Here is a 20,269-nt window from a genome sequence, read left to right as displayed (position 1 = left end):
TCCCTACTCTAGCTAGCTGCCCTCTGCTCTAGCCAGCTGCTCCCTACTCTAGCTAGCTGCTCTCTGCTCTAGCCTGCTGGTCTCTACTCTAGCTAGCTGCTCTCTGCTCTTGCTAGCTGCTCTCTACTCTAGCTAGCTACTCCCTCTTAGCTAGCTGCTCTCTACTCTAGCTAGCTACTCCCTCTTAGCTAGCTGCTCTCTACTCTAGCTAGCTACTCCCTCTTAGCCAGCTTCTCTCTGCTCTAGCCAGCTGCTCTCTGCTTTAGCTAGCTGCTCGCTACTCTAGCTAGCTGCTCTCTACTGTAGCAAGCTGTTCCCTTGCTAGCTCAGATGATGTTGGTGGTGTTTCAGGTTGGAGTTTCTGAAAGAGGCAGCAGACGGAGCAGCTGGGTGGCGCCCAGTAGCTACCTGATACCTCCAACTTTTAAATACCTCTAAATTTTCTTCTAATGTAAGAAAACAAAAAATGATGGAAACTCATATTTGAAATATTTAAAACACAAAACTAGATGAACTTGAAAAATAAAAAAAGTTATGCATTAAACATCAACAAATATATTAAGAAAAAAATAATCATAAATAAACATTTCATGTGTTTTGGTGATGATTTCCTACGCACATATCAGGAGTTCCCTTTTAGTCACTGTTGGCTTGTTGCCATGGAGACATGGAGTTAAGTGTTAGTTGAACAGGAACTGGTTACCAACATCCGCTCACCAGATGACTGGACGCCCCCTCTGATCCGGGCTCAAGTCAGAGTCGACAAATGGGAAATTGAAGAGCAGATGAAACACTTTCTGGCGGACGTTTCTTCAGGTTGAACTTGTTGTGACGATTAAAGATGCGAAGCTGCATAACTGAAAGCACTGTGAGCGTAATGCAACCTTCATCCATAATTCATGAACACACTTCCTGTTCTGGATCAGGAGGAAACCATTTCCTGTCTGAAGGATTCCAGCTGTGACAGACGTGAAGTTGCTCGCTAAGGAAGAGAGGCGAGGCCCTGCCAGCTGGCTACATTCTACCAAGTCTTTAAGACCACTTCCTTGTTGACTTGTATAAGAACGGACAGATGGAACCAGTGTGATGACGCCCATTAACCCAGGGACCGTTCTACTCAACGCATATCGATGCATCACGCTGAAACATTGCTGAGTGTGTTTACATGCACACCGCTACAACGTTCCTCTGCTGTGGGTGGCGGCTTGTTCAGGTAGCCAATGAAAGTCTTGCTAGGGTTCTGGCATTGAGGTTGTTGTACTTGTGTCACTGACGTGCATCTCGTCTAGTTTACTGGAACGCCGTTGCAGGTATCAGTTTTGCTACGGGGCGACTTCTTCAGTCGTCTTTCTCCGTCCTCTCTGTGTCCTGCTGCTATCCGAGTCCCCGTGGCTTCGTAAAACAACCACAAGCTAGCAGCAACCTGCACGCTGACAACGGCGAGTTTTGATGGAAGCTGTCATTGTGCGATAAGGAGCCCGAGCGGTTACTTTGGTTAAAAATGAATGATGATGGGTGGAGCCAGGTGAACACGCCTGTCGTCCCGGCAACCGTATCTGCGTCGCTGAGATGTGGTTTACTGCGTCTGATGATGCTTCTGGACTTTTACCTCTGAAATTATAGTTTTCATGACGTGTCATCATCAAACCACGCCGTCGCGACCGCGGACTCCAACCTCACTGCAGAGGACTTTAGGGAAAGGTGTGGTTTACCAAATGAACTGAAGCTGAAGGTGCGTGAGGTGTTTTGGTGTTCAGGTACCAAGAGGGTATCTTGAAAAATACTCGCATTGTACTGCATTATGAGTTTGATTGTCTGACCGTCCTGATTATATTTGGTCGTCGGGTTTCCAGTGGCGTGAGTTGGAGCGTTGCCTGGTGTGTCGGAGTCAGACGGTGTGGTCGAGGCGTGGAGGGATGAGAGTGCGGCGAGGACGGTGAGGAGTGTGAGAGCGGCTCTGAGGCGTCGACCTGCTGCTGAGGCTAAAAAAGGCATCATGTGGGAAACTCCGGTTTGAAAACTTGTTATTGATTTTGTCTCGTTGCCCAGTTTCTCCTCCTCATCTTCTTCCTCTGACGCCTTCACAACCCCGAGGTTTTTGGGGGTTTTTTCCGCCAGGCATCAACACAAAACCCGATCAAGTGTGTGAGGAACCACGTGTTCTTCCTCTGAACCGTCAAAACCACATCAACCAGCCTCTACATCAACATCAGCCCTCTGCATGAAAATGACGCCATTTTGGATAAGAACCTCACCACAGGAGGTGGTCCAGTGGGTTTGTTGATCATCCAAACTAATATCTCAGTCATGCGGTTAAATCAGCTTCTAACTCACTCTGGATGGGAGTTTTTCTCATTTTTTTCCAAAAAGTTTTCTTCTGTCATTTGGCGGCGTTGCTGGCAGAACTGCTGCACGCCACCGAAGAGGCGCCCTGAAGACTTTGATTGGTTCTGCAGTGCTACTTTGTCAAACTCTGGCTCAGAACCGTCTCCTCTCACTTCCAGACACAAACGTCCTCGGTCTGCACGTGTGAAGAGCTGAGACGCTGATCCTCGAGTCAAGCTGTCGACTCTGTTACTTACCAGGTGGGGGGGGCTTTTAAGTGCATTTTTGTAGTCAGGACCTCATTTGTTTTTTACAATTATTCTGACACCACATGAAGGCAACAGTCTAAAATAGCCAAACGTGTCTCTGTTGACAGCTGGAGGTCCTGCTACGCAGCGCCGTGTTGCCTCAGTACGGCCGGTCCACATCTATGACCCACAGAGAGGTTCTCCAGGCTCCATCAGGCTCGTCCCTGGAAGCTGGTACTGCTAGCTGGTGGAGTCGCGGTTAATGGAAGGGCGGGGGGGGGTGATTTCAACTGAATGTGAGAGCTGCTCACACTGCAGTGTTGAGGTGAAACCAGTTTGTTTTTTAATCTCAAATCAAAGTTTGTGTGGTTCGTGAGCAAAGTGCTGGACCACAAGAGGAGGAACAAACCCCTTGAGAGTGCTAACAGACGCTCAAGGGGCGTCACCTTTGGTCTCCTGGACCCAGGAGAGCGAGCTGAGAGCTCTGGATTCACAAGGAAGTCCTGCAGGGGACACTTCCTCACGAAGGCGAGATGATTTCTGGGAAAGTTTCACTTTAACTTCAAGTTTATCGACCCCGCCTCCCTCCACTCCTGCAGGAAGCTTCTGGCTCTTGAAGCCAAAACAATAAAATCTGTGTGTAGGATTAACCCTCGCAGTTATGGGCCTGTAAAACACACACACACACACACACACACACACACACACCTCATAAAAGCAGCTGGCCTCACTGCTGCAGGCCTCATCCACGACAGCCAAAACCACCATGGTGAAACCTGGACTCAAGGTCAGCACTTCCCTCTGAGGAGGACACAGGAGACACCGCCACTGAGACCTGACCGTGGGTGATGAGCGTCGGCGGACGCACAGGAATCAAACTACATGAAGACTTACTCAGCAGAATTTTTTTCGGGGGGGGGGGCTGCCTGTTGAGTCAAATGTGGGGGATGCAGGGATTCATCCAGCTGATCTCCTAGAAATACCAGAAATGACCATGGAGACGAACTCCACCTCTAACAGCATGTCACATGGTGGCACCTCATCCAGTAGCAAACTGGGCAGCGGCTGATGTTGGTGTGTGAGCCGTGTTCAGCTTCCTGACTTGGAAAGTGTTGCTGCGTAATAAAGTTGAATGATGTCAGCACCTCCAAGGTCAGGTAGAAAACGGGTAGAAAACATCGTTGGTCAGGTTCCTGCTGTGAAACCAGCAACCAACCAGCAGACCGGAGGGCTCCAGCGGTGGGCAGCCGTGTCCCACCACGACCTTTTTACGCTGGGAAAAACAAACAGAAATGCAGCGCAGCAAAGATTTGTCAGAGTGGAAATGCTTCCATTTGAAAGTTGAGCGTCAGAAGGTGAAACTCGTGTCCATGAACACCAATGAATGTCAGTAGAGCTGCTGAGGGATGAGGCGTGTTTGTAGTCCAGCAGGAAGTGGTCATCTCCTGGTCCCTCCACCAACAGGAAGTGGTCATCTCCTGGTCCCTCCACCAACAGGAAGTGGTCATCTCCTGGTCCCTCCACCAACAGGAAGTGGTCATCTCCTGGTCCCTCCACCAACAGGAAGTGGTCATCTCCTGGCTCCTCCCCCAGCAGCCAATAGGATCGCTCCATGTGATTGAATCAGTAAATCAGCTCTGGTGAACAAAAGTTGATGATCTTCCAGGTTCAGTTCATCAAGATCATCTTCACTAATGAACCCTCTGATGATGCTGGAAGCCTGGATGCTACGTTACCAGTGCTAAGCTAACGGTAGTCTAGGAAGGAGCTACACCAGGGTCACATGACTTCAAGGTCACCACCAATAAGCTTCAGGCGTCTTGTGTTTCCCCCTGATGACCTTTATCGACCTCTACGACCTCTGGAGGCTCCTCTAGACACTGACACATTAAAATCTCCAGCTGGTGTTCACCACAGACATTAGGACCGGTAGTTAGCTTGTTTCCTGTTAGGTTCCTTAGCATTTTTATTGGACTTTTTTCTGCTTTGTTTTTATTGCTTGGGAAACAACAAGAACACCAAGTAAATATGTGGATATCACATCCTGACCTGTGCAACACCCGAGAGCATTTACACCCAACAGTCTGACACTCCGTATATGGACGGCACGTCCTTCACTTTCTGGACATTTTGAGAGTTGTGCTGACTGAAATAAGAAATTGTTGCCTTCTTAGAGACATTTTAATCATCCAGCGACTCAGTGTGAATATCTTTGATGGGATCTTAGGTTTTTGCAGTCATTGATCCAGTCTGACTCGTGAAATTTTTCATCCAATCACTTTAATAAGCTTTAAACCGTATGAATAAGCCACCCAGGCTGCAGCCGCCAGCCACTTTATCAGACGGTTTTTGCTGATAAAAGTTTGTGGTTCAGTCCTGCTCACGTGTGTCGGTTCCTCGTAATGAGCTGAAATCACTGACTCAAAGGAAACGAAGGAAACCACTTCCCCTGATGACATAACAGCGTCGCCTTCACGCCACAAGTCTACAGGAGACAGAAAAAAAAGACGCAGACAGCAGCAGACTTCCAGCCAGTCGGCGGATCTCGGCTGGGTCTCCAGGCCGCCTGCGGGCTTCCTCCGGCGGCTGTGGAGGCACCGAGGGCAGAGGAGAGGGGGGCGTGTGGCCAGTCCAGGTGCAGCTCGGCCTCCTTCAGCTCCGCAAACAAAGAGCGACCATGCGGCCGACTCCACCCACCAGTGACGTTGCGACAGGGCCTGCCTTACCGTAACAGCTGAATGAAAGGCGCAGGATTTTTTAGGGGGAGTGTCCGTGTGCTGCGGCATGCGCTCAATCAGAGGCACTTCCGCCCCTCCTCCCGACGACACGCCGGGATGTTGTCAGTGACGTAATGCTGCGTTAAAACCGCCGACAGAACATAATGACTTCCATATAAAAGTCTGGACAAAAAACAAGCTTTTTTATGACACATTCAATATTCAGTCCAATCCACAAAGATATCTCGATGTAAATGTGAGGCAAATATGTTGCCACACTGAGTGATTTGTGCTCCAACAGTGACACAACGAACAGGAATCAGCAGTCAGGTACATCAGCCTATCTGGTTGAGCTGTGTTTGAGGTTCAGGGCCTGATGGGTTGTTTCAGGGGTTACGTAAGAGGCGCTGCCCGGGTTCGTAGAGCTCCACCGGCTCCTCTACAACCCAGCAGGGTGGTTGGTTAACACTTGCACACGGTTGTTCGTTGGTGCACCTGAATCAGTCCACCAGGCCTGGAGCCTAGAAGCCCCACTGCACACAACACCTCCTAACTGAATTAATGAATAATTAATAACTCCATATTGGTTCCACCGACATCGCTAATTAAGCTAATTCAGCTGCGTCTCTGTTCACGTCTCCACGACGGACAAATGTCCTTTTTCACACGATAAAGAAAAAAAACCTTTTAAAACTGATCTTTGCGGTTGGTCACCACTGGGTTTATTGTGCTTAGCTTTTCAAATGTCTGATCCTGTTGTTAGAAGTGCGTTGCATGTAATGTTAGAACACATAATTCCAATGGTAAATAAAGACTGTTGGCCAATTTCTTCATGTCAAAACATTTTCACATACAAAGACCAGTATCAGCTGCAAGAAGCTAGCAACAGCTGGCCTTTACTATCAGTGATTCGTAAATTATTTATTTACAACAAACTCAAACTTTGTAACAAGCAAACAGATGCCACTGTATGGTTACCAACATATAAATCAGTCAATCAACTCGACCCCATCTGACATGATGGAGGGTCCTCCTACCTGGAAATATTCTGGCATCGACATGACCTGCAAAAACTTGGTGTATTTGCTGCCATGTTGGAGTTTATTGACATATTCTTTTGTATTACTAGTATGACTAATTTCATTGAGGACACCCTGAAAGACCCTTAGGGACTGGGGGTCCCTGGACTTCGCTTTGAGAACCCTTGGGTGGCCAAGTCTCCCCCTTTAATTCTGTAGTTTTACAAGATTTAAAGATATGAAGAAGTGGCACAGTGAATCACCCCAGTTAAACCAGTGCAGGGACCAGTTAAATGTGGAGCAGCAGTTGCTCCTGGGTGGGCTGGGGGTCCTTGGGAAGACACGAGCAGCCAAACGTCTCATTTGCAGGTATTTTCGGGTAATAACACCCTCTGACATTCGGGTTTGTTATTTTATCCAAAACCAAAATGGCGTCAGACTGCAAGGGCGCGAGCGTGCACGGTACGCGCGGGCCAAGACATGTGGGCGGGAAAATGCTGTTGCGCCTCTATTCGGGTCTTTCCGGCAGCCTCCGACGGGGCTGAACACGCGCGGTCCACCGAGGCAGAGAGCAGCAACACCCGGACACGGAACGCCGAGCGGCCGCCGGACCAGCCGAGCGACCCGGGGCGATTTTACCCAGTGTTCCGTCGGGGAGGCAAGGGAGGGCAGGGCCGGGGGAGGCCTGGGGGATCGGGCTGTCGAGAATGAGCCAGACATGAACGGGGCCGTGTACATTTCGTTTTTCCAGGGCCAGCTGGAGTCCGTACTGGAGCAAGTGGTGCAGCTCGCCGTCCAGGAAATCAGCAAGACGGTGGGTTCCAGCCTGAACGCGCTGCTGCTGGAGACGGCCGTGAAGGAGCAGGAGAACCGCCGCCTGCGGCTCCAGCTGCAGTCGTGGGAGAAGCGGGGCTCCGCAGACGGCGGCAGCTCGGCGGCGGCGGCGGCGGCCGGGAAGACGAAGGCTGGCAAAGCGGCCGACGAGAGGGCGGACAACGGCAGGACAAAGCCCGAGCAGCCGCAGCAACAGCAGCTCCAGACACACGCCCCCGGAGGGCAGGGCACCGAGCCCGGCGTTCCTACCGACACACGTCGCCTGGAGCAGCGGGGACGAGTCGTGGGTAGGCAGCCGTTACACAACACACATACACACACACACACTCTCTCGTATTCACACAGAGTAGACACGCAAACAAACAGTTGTGCGGCCACTCCTCCCTCCGAGCAGCACGCAACGCTCGATTGCGTAACTCTGCGGGCCGATTTTAGGCTTCTGAGTGAGCGAGGCAGCGGCGGGGAGAGAGGAGCCCGCAGGTGGGTAAAAGCGGGATTTCCTGCCGCGTTCATCCGCTCACAGACGCGTCTGTGTCGAAAGAAGCTGTCGCCATCAGCTCCCGCGGCTGAAGTGGGTCAGGTTTGACTGTTCCAATTGGAGCAGAATGGAGGTGATGGCCGGGACCAGGTCTGAGGGGGCGGGGCGGCTCCTCCGCGAATACTTGCTGTGCCTGTCATGTCAGAACATATTGAATCTCAAGTATTTGACAGAACAGGTTCGAAGAGTTGAAGAGGAGGAGGCTGCAGGGGTGAGGAAGGCCTGAGACCAGTACACTGTACTGGGCTGTAGGAGGAGGAGGAGGAGGAGGAGGATGATGGTGGTGGTGGTGGTGGCGGCGGCGGTGGTGGTGATGATGATGATGATGATGATGATGTTGGAACCACGACAAAGGACCTCAGGAGGCGTGAGCCTCGTGGTTGTCAGGATGGGTGACCGTCACGGACCCCAGAGAGTTTAATTTCCTTTCACTGGAGAAGAAAAGAACCGAGGCGCCAAAACAGAAGTTGCGGTGGCGGTGAATATTAAGCTGTGCGGCAGGCTGCTTCCACTGGTTTGACTGGTGATGGGTAGAATCCCAGTCAACACCTGATTGGCCACCCCAGAGGTTCTGCAAAAGAGACAAAAGGGGTGTTGCAGCCAAAATCACTGTCTGACAGGTGAAAGTCTCTGATTCAGCAGGATGAAGGTCGTTGGTCGTCTTACTTGTTGACGGCCCGACCCGAGTTCCTTGTGGCAATGTCACATGACAGATGAGGGAGGGGCATAAAAATCCACACTCGAGTGAAACATGAGTTATCTGATGTTTGCATAGTTTTTTTTAGGAAGAGAGAAATCGGTTTTGGTGTTAAAATCAGGATTTGTTAGCGTAGATTTGGAATCCATCAAGAGATCAATGAACTATGGAGAAATAAAACCCATCAACAAGTTTTAATTGTTGATCGTCCGGTTCCCTCGTCTCCCAACGTTTGGATGTAAACACCTGAGATCAGGTGTGTGGTTTCAGCAGCTGGAGATATCAGCAGGTTCAGTTCTACATCAGATCCACCAGTAAACACCAGACCGGCGGGTGTTGGAGGTTCAGTTCTACATCAGATCCACCAGTAAACACCAGACCGGCGGGTGTTGGAGGTTCAGTTCTACATCAGATCCACCAGTAACACCAGACCGGCGGGTGTTGGAGGTTCAGTTCTACATCAGATCCACCAGTAACACCAGACCGGCGGGTGTTGGAGGTTCAGTTCTACATCAGATCCACCAGTAAACACCAGACCGGTGGATGGTGGAGATTCAGGTCTACATAAGATCCACCAGTAAACACCAGACTGGTGGATGGTGGAGGTTCAGTTCTACGTCAGATCCACCAGTAAACACCAGACTGGTGGATGGTGGAGGTTCAGTTCTACGTCAAATTCCACCAGTAAACACCAGACTGGTGGATGGTGGAGGTTCAGTTCTACGTCAGATCCACCAGTAAACACCAGACCGGTGGATGGTGGAGGTTCAGTTCTACGTCAAATTCCACCAGTAAACACCAGACTGGTGGATGGTGGAGGTTCAGTTCTACGTCAGATCCACCAGTAAACACCAGACCGGTGGATGGTGGAGGTTCAGTTTTACATCAGATCCACCAGTTAACACCAGACCGGTGGATGGTGGAGGTTCAGTTCTACATCAGATCCACCAGTAAACACCAGACCGGTGGATGGTGGAGGTTCAGGTATACATCAGATCCACCAGTAAACACCAGACCGGTGGATGGTGGAGGTTCAGTTCTACATCAGATCCACCAGTAAACACCAGACCGGTGGATGGTGGAGGTTCAGTTCTACATCAGATCCACCAGTAACACCAGACTGGTGGATGGTGGAGGTTCAGTTCTACATCAGATCCACCAGTAAACACCAGACCGGTGGATGGTGGAGGTTCAGTTCTACATCAGATCCACCAGTAAACACCAGACCGGTGGATGGTGGAGGTTCAGTTCTACATCAGCTCCACCAGTAAACACCAGACCGGTGGATGGTGGAGGTTCAGTTCTACATCAGCTCCACCAGTAACACCAGACCGGTGGATGGTGGAGGTTCAGTTCTACATCAGATCCACCAGTAACACCAGACCGGTGGATGGTGGAGGTTCAGTTCTACATCAGATCCACCAGTAACACCAGACCGGTGGATGGTAGAGGTTCAGTTCTACATCAGATCCACCAGTAACACCAGACCGGTGGATGGTGGCGGTTCAGTTCTACATCAGATCCACCAGTAAACACCAGACCGGTGGATGGTGGAGGTTCAGTTCTACATCAGATCCACCAGTAAACACCAGACCGGTGGATGGTGGAGGTTCAGTTCTACATCAGATCCACCAGTAAACACCAGACCGGTGGATGGTGGAGGTTCAGTTCTACATCAGATCCACCAGTAAACACCAGACCGGTGGATGGTGGAGGTTCAGTTCTACATCAGATCCACCAGTAAACACCAGACTGGTGGATGGTGGAGTGGTGGAGTCTTAAAAACCTGGGTTGCTAACAAGAGTCTGGAGGAGCCTACAGAGGTCATGGAGGTCATTAAAGGTCACCAGGGGAAACACGAGAAGCCTGAAGCTTCGTGATGGTGACCTTGAGGTCATGTGACCCTGGTGTAGTTCCTTCCTAGACTACCGTTAGCTTAGCACTGGTAACGTAGCATCCAGGCTTCCAGCATCATCAGAGGGTTCATCAGTGAAGATGATCTTGATGAACTGAACCTGGAAGATCATCAACTTTTGTTCACCAGAGCTGATTTACTGGTTCAGTCACATGGAGCGGTCCTATTGGCTGCTGGGAGAGGAGCCAGGAGATGACCACTTCCTGTTGGACTACAAATACACCTCATCCCTGACATGCTAACTTCCTTTTGGACTACAATAACACCTCATCTCTGCCTCACACTGTGGGACTCAGGATTAAAACTGACCACATAAATCTTTCCTCTCATGGCATTTTGACTTTAACTTTTAGGTTTTTTTAAATTCACTTTTATACAACTAACAACCTAATCGAGGGAAGGAGTGTGTAGGGGGTGTGTGACATTCGGAGGAAGTTAGCGGTCATCTATGGCTACATGTGGCTGTGTGTGTCAGTGGTGTCCACACAATGATACTGTTTTCAAGTGCTAAACCTCTTTGAGACCCGAAAGCTGGTGACGGTGGCGTGCTCACTCAGGGCGGATCGACCTGGAAGGATCGAGGAAAGATGACTGGCTGAACCCCAGTGACTGGACTAGAAAATAAAGACGGCCCCTAAATGACCCCGGCTGTCACCGGACCTGCCTGGATGACATCACCTGGCTCGGTCCCTTCAGACCAAACACAGATTCATAAAAATATCCAAAACTTTGAAAGAATTAACCTCCTGGCACAATTTAACGACGCGTGTTTGGATGCCATGCGGCAGGTGTGTGGGTGTGGTCAGAGGTGACGCTGGCGGTCCAACATCAGCAGGTGCATCTGTGCTTTGTTTGGGTGCTGAAGCTGCAGCGCTGCAGGACACACGCCGGCGTCTCCACATGCAGCGACACGTGAGGGAGGAAACCTCCGATGCCAGGATGCCACAGCCGCCGCCGAACTCTCATGCATGCGTGCACAGATCTGCACACTCCAACGCAACACACATCTGACATGCGAAGCGTCCTCCAGCCACCCCGACCCCCCCAGTAAAACCAGGCCACCGTCGTGCCCTCGATCCGAGCCAGGGAGGATGTGAGGGCAGTTCCCTCACAGTGGCGAATCACCAGCGGCGCTCTGGTCCTGAGCGTGCTTTCATTCTCATAAAATCTAAACACGCCTCCAGTTAACCAGACGCGAAATAATGAAGCTGTGACCTGACACGATCAGGTCAAAGGTCACATGGCTCTGTGGGGCCTCGGGTGTCTGAAACTAGGCGTCTCTTTCAGTGGGATGTCTGCCGCTGTGGCGAGGAACAAAGGTTGGCGCGCAGTGGGAGGACCAGTTTCATTATTCTTATTTATTAAATGAAGCGCAGAGACGAGCTCGCGGCGTCGCATCATTGATGACCACAACACAAATATTTACTTTGATATCTGGCGCCGTGGCGGCGAGGCCTTGATTCTGGAGGATTTTTGTCATTAGAATTCAGCAACCCTTCGTAGCTGCTCCTCTGGAACCAGTTTCAATGACCAGAAAAGAACCGTTTTGGACGTGTTTCTCTTCCTAATTTGCAGGGAAAAATTGTAGCTTCTTTCCTGGAGAAATTCATGCAAACGTTGACTCGTTTCCTGTTGATTCATTAACAGTTGTTTGTCTCTTGAAGGAAGTCACATGATGAGTAATGATGATAAGGAACTATAAACCCGGACCTGCATCAACACGTTGTAACCACGGCGCCATTCTTGTGTGATAGTTGTGGAATTAAAGTGGCCAAACACACCTCTGAGCTGTCAGTCAAACACAGACACACCCTATGAGCTGTCAGTCAAACACAGACACGCCCCCTCCAGCTGCAGCATGTTAGCAGCTGTTTTTGTTTACTGTTGAGAACAAGGACCAGCCGTCCTTCTGGTCTTCCCTCTATCCCACCTCCTGTCTCTGTGTCCCTCATCTCCTCAGCGCGTCTCCTCACTGTCTCCTGTCTCTCTCGTCTCTTCAGGAGCGTAACTCATGAGCGCGGCTGGCCGGCGCTGGCGAGCTCTTAACACTGTCGAATAAGATTTATCGGCTTGTAAGCGCCGCTGTCCCTCGCCATTCGTGCTGCTCTCGCCCCGTTAGCGAATGGAGGAAGTTCCTGCTCTGATTTACGTGTGTCATCTTTTATTGCTCCCAAACATTCTATTAACACTTATACTGGAGTTTTTATGATCTTTACGAGATGGTGGTGGGTCCGACGGCGAGGAAACGTATCCTCTTCAAGTTGCCGCCACCATGAATCCTTCAACTGTGTAACGGCAGACGGCGTCCGAGGCTGGAACCTGCTGTGCGTGGACACGCTCACGCTGGGATTTTATTGGCTCATCATGCGTCTGTCACAGATGGACACATGAGGACTTGAGCCTGTCAGTTGCTTGTCAACACGGGGAAAAAGCAGCGATATTTCCTGTAAAGAGTTGGTGGATTTCCTCTTTTGCCATATGGTCATATGACCATGTGGTCATCCGCATTAACATGTGGTGGTATGAAGCCCTGGCCCCGCCCACATGCCAGGAGCGGCTGCTCCTTTTGATTCTGAGAGTTTGAATCTCATTCATTATTGAGAGGACGCATGAGTTCAGCTGGTCCTCCTGCCAGGGGTTCAGATGGACAAGCAAGAAAAAGCTCCTCTCCCATCTCCCATCCTCCCTCCCCAGTGTCTCCCCCCTCTCCTCCCTCCCAGTGTCTCCCCCCTCTCCTCCCTCCCCAGTGTCTCCCCCCTCTCCTCCCTCCCAGTGTCTCCCCCTCTCCTCCCTCCTGTGTCTCCCCCTCTCCTCCCTCCAGTGTCTCCCCCCTCTCCTCCCTCCCAGTGTCTCCCCCTCTCCTCCCTCCTGTGTCTCCCCCTCTCCTCCCTCCAGTGTCTCCCCCCTCTCCTCCCTCCCCAGTGTCTCCCCCTCTCCTCCCTCCTGTGTCTCCCCCCTCTCCTCCCTCCTCAGTGTCTCCCCCTCTCCTCCCTCCCTAGTGTCTCCCCCCTCTCCTCCCTCCCCAGTGTCTCCCCCTCTCCTCCCTCCTGTGTCTCCCCCTCTCCTCCCTCCTGTGTCTCCCCCTCTCCTCCCTCCTGTGTCTCCCCCTCTCCTCTCTCCTGTGTCTCCCCCTCTCCTCCCTCCTGTGTCTCCCCCCTCTCCTGTCTCCAGTTCAATTAAACATGAGATACTCAATTAAAGTCTGCTATTGTATCAAGTAGAAATCAAGATGGCAGCTGTTAAGCTTGTTTTTTATCTTTTTGGACATTTTGTCTCCAGCAGTCTTTAGTGTAACACATTCCTGTTTGCATCACTCGTTCTCTTCAATTTCTCTCCTCTCACACACTCACACACACGCTCATTCAGATCATTTGTGGCTCTTTATTGTTTATTTATTTATTTATTTATGCCGTCTTAAAAAAGGAAAGTGGGTCGTCCTGCGGCTGCAGGTCACATGACTGGGAAGGTCACATGGTTTACTCATGATGATGTAACGTTTGTGCTCTGAGCAGATGACGTCCACTTGGTAAAGTGCTGGATTTTGGATAAGGATTTAGGTGTGTGCGTGTGTGCGTGTGTGTGCGTGTGTTTGTGAGTTTCAAGGTTTATTTTATGTAAAGTCAAGTCAGTTTTAGTTGTGTGTCACCAAACCCCAACCAAAGTTCTGTCCTGACTCTGTCCAAGTAGAGCAGGTCCAGCACCTCCCTCCTTCAATGAACCTCCACCCAACAATTCTCCATCAGCAGCACATCCTGCAACAGCAGCCACCAGAACCTTCCTTTACCAGCAGGAAGGTGGAGCAGATCCAGGATCAGTGGGGACGGAGACAGAGCAGGAGAGCAGGACAGATTCCCCGACACATATGTTCTTTGCAGAATCGGAGAGTTTGGGGTTTGTTGCGTGATGTTGTTGGATGTGTTGACATGAAGTTGTCAGCCAGCAGGCTCTCGCTGTGACATCAGCAGCTCTGAGCTGCAGCGTAGCTCATAACCCCGCCTCCTTCATGCTGACAGATGGGACGGCTAAATGGATGGTTTCTGTTTGTGGTGAATAATCAAGGGTTAATCTTTCTGATAGATTATCCATTTTATATGGCCACACCCACTTATGGGCTACAGTTTCTGGCTTTGTGTTAACGTTAGCTATATGCTAACTAGCCACTTTAGCCAGCGAAGGTCACCCTGTGCATCCCGACGTTGTCCTGCTCCTTCGGTCTTCATCCAGGAAATACTTGTCTCTCTTTCATCTGTTTCTGTTCTGATGATGATGGCCACGTTCCTCTTGTCTCCTGCAGACCAGCTCAAGTCCGTCATGGAGCAGGTCCTGGACTTCGCCGTGTGTGAGTTGACAAAGATCGTGGAAGCCTCGTTTGACGACCTCCTGCTGGAGATCACCAAGATGGAGCGTGAGCAACAGGTCCTGGAGGAGAAACTGGGCCGAAGCTCCGAGAGAGGGGGTGGAGGGGGGAGGCGGAGGGGGTCAGAGAATGACTCCATGTCCCCCAGCGGGTCAGACGATGCGCGGGAGGAGCTCGCCGAGGTCCCCGAGGCCAAAGAGATGGCGGTGACCACCGGTGAGTGTCATTGTTGGCTGCCCCAAGTGGCTGTAAAGGTTAAAGGTCAAAACAGAACTTTAATTGTGAATTTGAATGAGTGGAAGTTTTTACGGACATTTTTCTTCCCTTCTTGCCCCTCAGACTCGGCCCGCCCCCCTGTCCTGTCCGTCTCTCAGGATTGGGTTCCCATCCTGGACAAGGTCTTCGGTCAGAAGTGGTGCAGCGATGTCTGGCAGGTCAAAGAGCTTGGGGGAGGAGGGGGAGGTGGGCGGAGCCTGAGTGAGGGAGGAATGCAGCAGGTGCAGCCACTTCCTGCCCCTCCTATGGACATGGAACCCTCCCCCTCCTCCCCCCAGCAGGACCCCCGCTGGACACCCCTGGAGGACATGGAGGTGTTTTCTCCCGATGATGAAGCAGGACAGAAGAGCTCTGAGGGCGGGGCCAACGTTGCTGTGGCTGGACCCTCACCTGGACCCCCTCGGAGCCCCACAGGTGAGTCGCTTCTATGAGTCTCGAGTTGTAGGTTCAACTCAGAGAAATCGGCCACCGAGACCAGCTGACTGCTGGCCGGCGTTGGGTGGGAGGTGTTGGCGCAAGTCTGTTGGAGGTCATCAATAGACGGTCTAGAACAGTGAGACCACGTCTGGCTGTCTGATGCTGTCAGTGCTGGAGTAATGACGTCATGATGGCGACTTGGAAAAAGAATGAATTCATGATTCGTCAGGTTTGTCGTCATGACAACAAGCTAACAGCCTTTAAAATTCCACCTGTCTGAGTGGAGTTCGCCACCACCCGGTAAACACGCGTGTCCACCGGCTGCTCACTGTTGCGTTGTTTACTGTCCTGGTTTCTCTCTGCCTGCCTACAGGAAGTTCAGGTCGGCGTTCGTCTGCTTCCATGTTGCAACGCCTCCTGACGCTGCCGTCCCAGCTGCTGGATGATGACAACGAGGCCGCTGCTGTGAAGGAAACACTGGCTGCTCTTGCGGCCGATGGTGCCAATGAACGTGGCGACGGCCTTGAACCACCCAGCCACACCTCCCTGTTGCCCATGACAACCAAGGAAGAGGAGGAAGAGGAGGAGGAGGAAGAAGAAGAAGAAGAGGAAGAGAAAGGGAGGAAGGTAGTAGATCTTTTATGTCAAACAGGAAGTGATGTAAATGTCAGAAATACATTTACTCTTAAGGAGAGGAGTGTGGTGAGACACAATAATTCAGACAAACATCACCCTGATCGATCGATTGATTGATTGATCAGGTTTCAGCTCTCTCTCTCTCTCCCCCCCCCCTCTCTCTTTCTCCGCATGCAGAAGAAGCGGCGGAGGGTTTGGTCTGAGTGTGACGAGTGCGGTCGGCGGTTCAGCCGCGTGTTGCTGCTCAAAGCTCACCGTCTGACTCACGCTGCCGCCGACATCGCCTCCCCTTCATCTCCACCCAGCAGCACCTCGCCGTTACGCTGCTCAGAGTGTGGCAAGAGGTTCTCCTCAGCAACCCGCCTACACAGCCACATCCAGACCCAGCACCCGGGGAAGCAGTCCTGAACTGGGGGACGGCACTGGTCTCCTGGACTCAGCTGGAAACAGAACCGGAAGCAGGGCCCGGCCTGGAAACGACCCGCTGAACCGACGTCACCATCAACCTCCTGCCCAGAACCAACGAAGACCCGGAGGAACCAAACGTTTGACCAAAAAAAACGGTACGCTACCGGCCAGCTGGGATAGACCGACTAACACGGACTTTTAATTTGAAACAATCAGGAAGTTGAAGCACTTGTTGTCATCCGTTGCTCAGCGTCCCAGGTCTCCTATTAATCGAATAGAAAAGATGTCCTCACACTTCTTCAGATGTTCCTCCCCAGGAATGAACCTGACAAACTGAATCTGTTCATTAACTTTGATGTTTTCAACACATTTATTTAATTATTTATTGATTTTCCGACAAAAATTTCTACAGCAGCTCTGATGTGGTTTTACTGGGTCAGAAGACGTCGCCCTGTTATTGTCTTGTCATTCGGAGGTGCATCCTCTAACCAGATGATTTTGGTAGCGCTCTAAACTCAAAGTGCTTCACAAAACTTGATTGAAATTCCTGATGAAACAAATGTTTTGGTGGGAACTCGGTCTATCGCGGCTCGTCGGCCTGGCAGAACCAATCGGCTTCCAGATGAAGAGCAACAAACAAAGAAATCCAGAAATAATTTTCCAAGCACGTTCAGGGTTGACAAACGACACTATCAAGTTTCTTATCGAATCTTTTTTTCTCGACTCAGCCTTTGGCGGTTAAACCGGCTGTAGCTCATCAACATCGGTTACCTGTCGCTCAAAACGCGTCTCATCTCAGTCAGAAAACTGCATTTTTTGCAGACGGACCAATAACACACACACATTTTTACATGTGTGTGTATATATATACACACACACATTTAGTGAGAAAAAATAGAAGTTTATGTAAGAAAACGATCTGAATGAGTCATGTGACCTGTTAAGCATGACATCACCAAAGAATTAAAAATACTTGGAAGTCAGCCAGTCGTCATGCTGACTGGTGGACGGCGTGCAGCCGCCCAGACCCATGAGTGTAAATCCAGCTTCCACCGCCACGCATGACTAAAATCAGCTGCTCGAACCATCTTTCGACATGTATAACATTAATAATGACCGCCAAGACGGCGGCTGAGACACAAGATACTTAGAACTGGTGAGCAGGTGAGATGCAGGCCACGCCCCTGGCCACACCTGCTCAGCCAATCAGCAGCAGCAGCAGGCGTTAACGATTGTCAGACAGACAAGTCCTCTGACATGATCACAGCTGGAGAACAGCGTGACCTGACCGCGCTGGCGTCAGGACGCCATCTTGTGGCTGTTGGACTGTGATGGGGCGGAGGGGGGTGATGGAGGAGGAATCTGACCGACGTCCTCGTCACCTTAAATTGACGGCTGCGTGATGATGCTGCTGAGCTCTCGTCGCTGATGTAGCGGTGGTTGGCGGGAACGTAACGTTGTTAAACCCGGAATCGTCCGCTGGATTGGTTCTTAAACAATTTGCAGTTACTTTGCAGTCGTAGCTCACCCTGCCTTCATTCTCTGTCTAGAAATCTGACTTTTATAAAGAATTCTCCTCTTTAGATCAACGCTCGCTAACAAACCGGTTCACATTTTTAAACGACGTTGAGAGAAAAGAGATTCGATAAGAGACCATCAAGTAGTTTCACTAAAACACGGCAAGATCTCCACTTGGAGAGGAAGGAAGGAAGGAAGTGATGGCGGCACCTACCCTTCTGCTCCTGCTGTCAGACACTCGAGAGCCGTTCCTGCAATAAGCTGCAGGTCTGAGCCGGGGCGACGCCGCTTCCTGTTCCTGCCGGTGTTGCGGGTGGATCTGCACGACGGGAAAGACGCCACCGTTCACTTTTCTACCTGTTAGCTTTTAAAGTGCCCTTTCTTGTTTTGGACAAATCGACTCCTCTCCTTTTTTAAACATTTTGGATTCTTGTCAAGTGAGTTTTGTCGCCTTTTCTTTTTTTTTCTTGTTTTTTCTCATTTTTTTGCAATTTTTTCCCAGGACGTTTATGGTTTTGAACAGGAAAAACAAAGATGGACGCCGTTGTTTGTTCGGACTCTTTGAATGTGAATCTCTGCAGTTGATATCCTGTTTTTGTTGTAGTTTTTATTTTTCAGACAGAAGCGAGAAAGTTTTTAAATGTAGTTCCTGGTTTCTCTCTGCCGCCATTCCTGCGCCTCGCCCTCTCGTTAACGACCGCGCGCTCCTTTCATCTTCACTCTCGATGACTTTGGCTCTGAATGGATAAAGGCGCTCTTTTCCTCTCAAAGAACTCTGAAAGCGCTGATTACTGCCAACCACCGTCACAAAGACGACTTTGAGATTCTATTTGTCACGGTTGATTTGACCGCTCCCAAAATGTAATGGGCTCTTCCGTGGCCCAGGCCCCGCCCCTCCACCGCATTTGGTGAAAATGAGCCTCAATTACGTGCTGACAAACGCCACTGAAAACACAGCCTCCTTAGTGATGAATTTGAGATTCTTTTTTTTAAGATTACTTTTCGCATTGTTAATGCTTTATAAGCAAGCAGACAGTGAAGGAATGACAGGGTGGGGGGGGGCAGGCAGAACAGGACCCGGGTCAGGATCCATCCCAGGTTCTCTGCGTGGCCTCCGAAGCGCCGCTGGGGTGCCCCCCTGTGCCCCCAATTTTGAGATTGTGAACACTGGTGGTGTTGTGAGCTTCCGTACGTGAAATGAAATCCAAATGAAAACTAAAGACTGATCACTTCATCTGGAGCCTAAAACAAAGACTGGGGAGCCGCAGGTTCTTGTTGGCGAGGACCAACAGGCGGGGAGTCTGCACTTGAATCACTTCAGCAGCGGCGGCAGGTCTGAGCTGCATCTCGCCGGCAGAGCTTCTCTGGATGCGTGAAGGCCTTCGGAGGTTTTAGCTCGCGTTCTCCAGCTTCCTCTCGTCTCTGATGGTCGGAGGCAGCTACGAGTCTCACCGACGCCTGACACGGCTCGAGGACGTAAAATAACACGCCAGACCTGAACAGGTCAGCGCCGCCATCACAGACGGGCCGTCGAGTCTGCCGGACTGATCAGGTGGCTGCATCTCTGCGTACCTTCGATGACTTCAGGGTCAGCAGAACTGTCGCCCCGGTGACGGCTCTCATCTGTTTCGGAGATGATTAAACTTCTGATCACTTCCTGTCACATGTTTACTGGCACGCCATGTTGAAGTCCCTTATACCGTAGAATAGAGTTTTAACATGGGTGACCCCAATGTGTCTTTGATGATTGCCGTGTTGCGGCTGTGAGAAGAGTATGGCGAGGCGAGGGACGATGGTGGCGAGGCGAGGGACGATGGTGGCGAGGCGAGGGATCAGATGTTCACATGCTAATTCTGTTGAGCTCTGCATGGCCTCGGCACCAACAATCAGACGTTCCCATGGGAGCGAAGCTTTTAAACGACCCTCATTTCTACTTTGATTTGATTAAAAGTGTCTCTAGCAATATGGAGAGAAAGAAGAAGAAAGAGACGAGGGGAGCACAGTCGGAGCGCTTGTTGGACTTAAAGATGGTAAACAAAAGAGGTTCAGTTCCTGAATTGAACGGATCTCAAGTAACTGAGGATGAAATCCTACGTTTGTTTGAATATCAGCTCGTTTTCTGTCTCCTTTTTTGTCTTTGTCCCTGAACGCTGCTTTCAAAGCAGCGGACGCTTGACGTCTGCGGCGTCTGAGTGACCCGACCGCTTCTCTGCCAACGACCAGCATCCTAGTTTGACGTGTCCCGTTGCACTTTCAGCCTCCACATGTTCACATACCTCAGTTTGTAAAACATTTCACCTCATTACCTCAGTGACGTCTCGTCGTTCTGCGGCGAGATGAACTTTTCTGTTCCGTTAACTCTTT

The 20,269-nt window shown here is 50.8% G+C and overlaps 1 protein-coding gene and 1 long non-coding RNA gene across 2 annotated transcripts; both read left to right on the top strand.

Annotated features, from left to right (window-relative positions):
• Positions 1-639: 639 nt before the first annotated feature.
• Positions 640-2,246, top strand: LOC147244608 (uncharacterized). The gene is made up of 3 exons (XR_015110096.1): positions 640-1,213; positions 1,854-1,936; positions 2,050-2,246. It is a non-coding gene; the product is annotated as an uncharacterized LOC147244608 (long non-coding RNA).
• A 4,301-nt stretch (positions 2,247-6,547) lies between these two features.
• On the top strand, positions 6,548-16,542 carry LOC147244607 (uncharacterized). The gene is made up of 7 exons (XM_086185156.1): positions 6,548-6,688; positions 6,839-6,967; positions 7,061-7,430; positions 14,588-14,866; positions 14,990-15,340; positions 15,717-15,970; positions 16,157-16,542. Exons 1-7 carry the CDS (start codon positions 6,548-6,550, stop codon positions 16,385-16,387), a joined length of 1,755 nt encoding a protein of 584 aa, XP_086041282.1. The 3' UTR covers positions 16,388-16,542.
• The last annotated feature ends 3,727 nt before the right edge of the window (positions 16,543-20,269 follow it).

The sequence above is a fragment of the Aulostomus chinensis genome, chromosome 18 (genome assembly GCF_037954235.1).
Source record: "Aulostomus chinensis isolate RoL2024-O1b breed Wild chromosome 18, RoL_Achi_v1.0, whole genome shotgun sequence".
Lineage (NCBI taxonomy): Eukaryota > Metazoa > Chordata > Actinopteri > Syngnathiformes > Aulostomidae > Aulostomus > Aulostomus chinensis.
The sequence above is the reverse complement of the archived record's forward strand: the minus strand, read 5'-3'. Positions and strand labels throughout refer to the sequence as shown.